This window comes from Populus alba, chromosome 12, assembly GCF_005239225.2.
Source record: "Populus alba chromosome 12, ASM523922v2, whole genome shotgun sequence".
NCBI classification, from domain to species: domain Eukaryota; kingdom Viridiplantae; phylum Streptophyta; class Magnoliopsida; order Malpighiales; family Salicaceae; genus Populus; species Populus alba.
This window is the reverse complement of record NC_133295.1, coordinates 12257370-12260673: the sequence shown is the minus strand read 5'-3', so window position 1 is coordinate 12260673 and position 3304 is coordinate 12257370. Positions and strand designations below refer to the sequence as shown.

The 3304-nt window shown below is 36.1% G+C and overlaps 1 protein-coding gene across 2 annotated transcripts; it reads left to right on the top strand.

Annotated features, from left to right (window-relative positions):
* LOC118044636 (ubiquitin-conjugating enzyme E2 27) lies at positions 1 to 2886 on the top strand. 2 transcript variants are annotated; one of them, XM_035053042.2, is made up of 5 exons: positions 1 to 392; positions 991 to 1039; positions 1971 to 2112; positions 2312 to 2401; positions 2573 to 2886. In XM_035053042.2, exons 1-5 carry the CDS (start codon positions 215 to 217, stop codon positions 2678 to 2680), a joined length of 567 nt encoding a protein of 188 aa, XP_034908933.1. In that variant the 5' UTR covers positions 1 to 214; the 3' UTR covers positions 2681 to 2886. The 2 variants fall into 2 exon arrangements, with proteins under 2 accessions (XP_034908933.1, XP_034908932.1); XM_035053041.2 differs by having other exon boundaries at positions 6 to 392; positions 1953 to 2112.
* The last annotated feature ends 418 nt before the right edge of the window (positions 2887 to 3304 follow it).

Here is a 3304-nt window from a genome sequence, read left to right as displayed (position 1 = left end):
ACAAAGACACACTGCCATATCACTTCACTACCCCTTTCTCTTTACTTATCTTTCCGGCCTGCTCTCTCCACAGCGGCTGTAGGAGGCATAGAAGGGAAGGCATCATCCATCCATCAGAGAAATAAAGAGAGGGAAAGAAAGCAGTAGTCTTTTTTTCTTTTATATTTATCCATTTTCTCTTCTCTTATTGTTAGGGTTTTGTGTTTGAAAAACAATGATCGACTTTGCTCGTGTTCAAAAGGAGCTGCAAGAATGCAGCAGAGACATGGAGTCTTCTGGCATCAAAGTGGCACCTAAATCTGACAATCTTGCTCGATTAACCGGAACTATTCCTGGTCCTATCAGCTCTCCTTATGAAGGTGGCACTTTTCAAATTGATATCACTCTCCCAGGTAACATACTTAAAACAAACACTAGCATACAAGGAGTTTCAGTTTTTGTTTATGTCTTAGAGATACTTTACAGCTGAATTTTGATGGGGTGTCTTTTTTTAAGAAGAAAAAAAAAAAACAATCGAGCTGCATTTGAGTGTTTGCTTACTGGATGAAAAAGAAAGTTGGGAAAGAAAAAGAAACATACTTGAAGATTTAAATTGAAAATCTTGCCCAGTCGTTTTAGTTGCTGTAAGAGTAATTTTATAAGGCTAGTTAGGGTATTTAAATGTGTATCAAGTGTTGTTAATTTGGAGGAAAAGGAGGAATTATGATGTGGGTTTTGGGGGTTTGAAGTGAGTGTGTGTTTTTACCGTGCATTTGATGTGGTTTATTCTTTGGCAATCTGTTGAATTTCCAATGCCAGTGCTCTGTCGCAGGATGTTTGTTTGGCGGTTAAAAAAGTTGATATGAAGGAAATGGGTTATCGCGTTCATTGTGTCATATTATTACTACTAGCTATAGTTGCTTGACAGGGTGTTTGTGTTAGCTGTAATTGAAGTGGAGGATATAGAGACATTTACTGACCTGCATTTGTAATGTTTTGTTCTTTTTGTAGATGGATACCCCTTTGAGCCTCCAAAAATGCAGTTTGCAACAAAAGTCTGGTAGGGCGAAGTTGGAGTAAGCTGTTTTTATTTCCGCAGCTTTTTTAAGAATTATGGTAGTGTGTTATCTACAGTTGTGCTATGAATGGTGGTCTTAAGAACATAATATGAGACATTGTATGATTGTAGTAGGGCTGTTGTGCTGTCGAAAACTAGATTTTTGTGGCTTATATTTCAATTGGCTGAACGAAGTGGAGAATGATAGTGATTCTTTAAAATCAAATAGACTGGATAATTGTATCACCTTTTAATATAAATTGCTGAAGGGAATATCTGCCTATTATGTATCTGTTGGCTTCAAAAGGTTCTGTTGGTTGTTTATTGATATGATTTATAAATGCTATAGAACTCGTTATAGTTTTTTGTTTGGGCATATATATATTGGCTCGTGTTACTTCAAATCCCAGCATTTCCCGCTTCTCATGGAATTAGCTTGAATTTCTCTGTCTTCATTTTCTTTCTTTTCACTTTTCTTTTTGACGTTTTCATTTTCCATCATATCTTTCAAAAAGCTACACTTAGTACCATTGATCACCTTAAAGCAAGGATTCAACTAGTTTTGTTCATTCCATGCTCTTAAATTATAGGTGATTTGCAGTCGATTGGCTAACATGCTTTTTTCTTTTTCATTAAATGTTACGTGGCCTTGTGGAAAACTCATTTGAACCAGGGTTTTAATTGCCAGTATTTAGGTGGACATGCCAGGGACGAATCCGGGATGTTGCATTTGAGAGGGCAAGGTTTTATAATTTTGATTTTGGAGGGGCCATTCTGTAGAACTTAATTAAAACTATATGCAACAATTTGAGGGGGGGTGTTGAAATTTTAAAATTATTTGCATAACTTTTCTCCCAGTCGGCATTTGAGCTGATAGTACTTCAATTATCATTTATGATGTCATTACCTGCTGAAGGCACCCTAATATTAGCAGCCAAAGTGGGGCAATCTGCCTGGACATTTTGAAGGACCAGTGGAGCCCAGCGCTCACCCTAAAGACAGCACTGCTTTCAGTCCAAGCATTACTCTCTGCGCCTGAACCTGACGATCCTCAAGATGCTGTTGTAGCACAACAGGTCTGGTTCGCTGCCATTCTTTGCCTCAATGTCACTGGTTCTGTATTATATATCTCTTTTGAGTTTGGTTTATCTGCTTGTTGGAATACAATATCTCAGAGGTTATTAGATTTTTGCTATTTCTTACAATCTTTTCAGTAGATTTTCTATTCTAGTTAATTTTTTTTTCATATTCAACTTGGTGTTGTGGATATTGCAGTATCTTAGAGACCATCAGACCTTTGTTGGCACAGCTCGCTACTGGACAGAAACTTTTGCCAAGACCTCATCGCTTGGGGTTGAGGAAAAGGTAACTTGCTTTATTCTTTATACTTGTCTCGTTGATTCTATAATTTTCTCAAAATTTTCACAGCAGGTAGCACTTTCTAACATATCAATTTTTCTTTTGTATTAGAAACAACATATATGTCTGTTAATAAATCTGTAATGCCTTTTTTTAACCTAATATTGGTTGGCACAGGTTCAAAAACTTGTGGAGATGGGTTTCCCTGAAGCTCTGGCGAGAAGTGCACTAGAATCTGTTGGTGGTGATGAAAACTCGGCTCTTGAAAAGCTTTGTTCTGGTTAAGGAGGGGATGAAACTGACAAAACTGAATAATTATATCCTCGTATAGTTTTACTTAACAAGTCCTTTTCTTTGAGCTACTTTGCCTGCTTTCTTTACTGCCCCTTTTACTGAGTGAATCTGCCTTCGACTTTCATCATATGGACGGAGTTCCTAAGAAAAACTGTATTGATTGCTGTTTAATCTATGGAGAAATCTTGGCTTGTACACTTTTACTACAGAAACTATTACCTGGTGCCTCTTTTTTATCTCTTGGTTCTAAGATAAGCAATTACTTGACATAGACAATTCCTGCTGCTCTGGGAAAAAAAAACATGAGCTACAATGTGGAGAGCACCCATGGTTAGAGACAACTGTGTACCATGTTGTAATGGCAGAACACAAGCTTCCTCGCACATGCTAATGCTAATACTGAATAGAATAGTGGGAGCGAAAATGAAAGTTTTTATTTTTATTTTGTAGTTATTTGGTTGAAAGTAATGAAATGAAAATCATTTTATGAGAATGTAAATTAAATATAATTGTGGAGGATAACGAGAATTTTATGTTAAAATAATAATACATTATTTTTATTTATTATTTATTAACATGTTTTTAAAAAAATTATATTATTGTTGTTGTTATTGT

Bases quoted from the DNA above. Each gene is read 5' to 3' on its own strand.
- LOC118044636 (XM_035053041.2), top strand. From the start codon at position 215: ATGATCGACTTTGCTCGTGTTCAAAAGGAGCTGCAAGAATGCAGCAGA. The intron at 393-990 runs GTAACATACTTA...TTCTTTTTGTAG, and splicing joins AATTGATATCACTCTCCCAG to ATGGATACCCCTTTGAGCCT. The intron at 1,040-1,952 runs GTAGGGCGAAGT...TACCTGCTGAAG, and splicing joins CAGTTTGCAACAAAAGTCTG to GCACCCTAATATTAGCAGCC.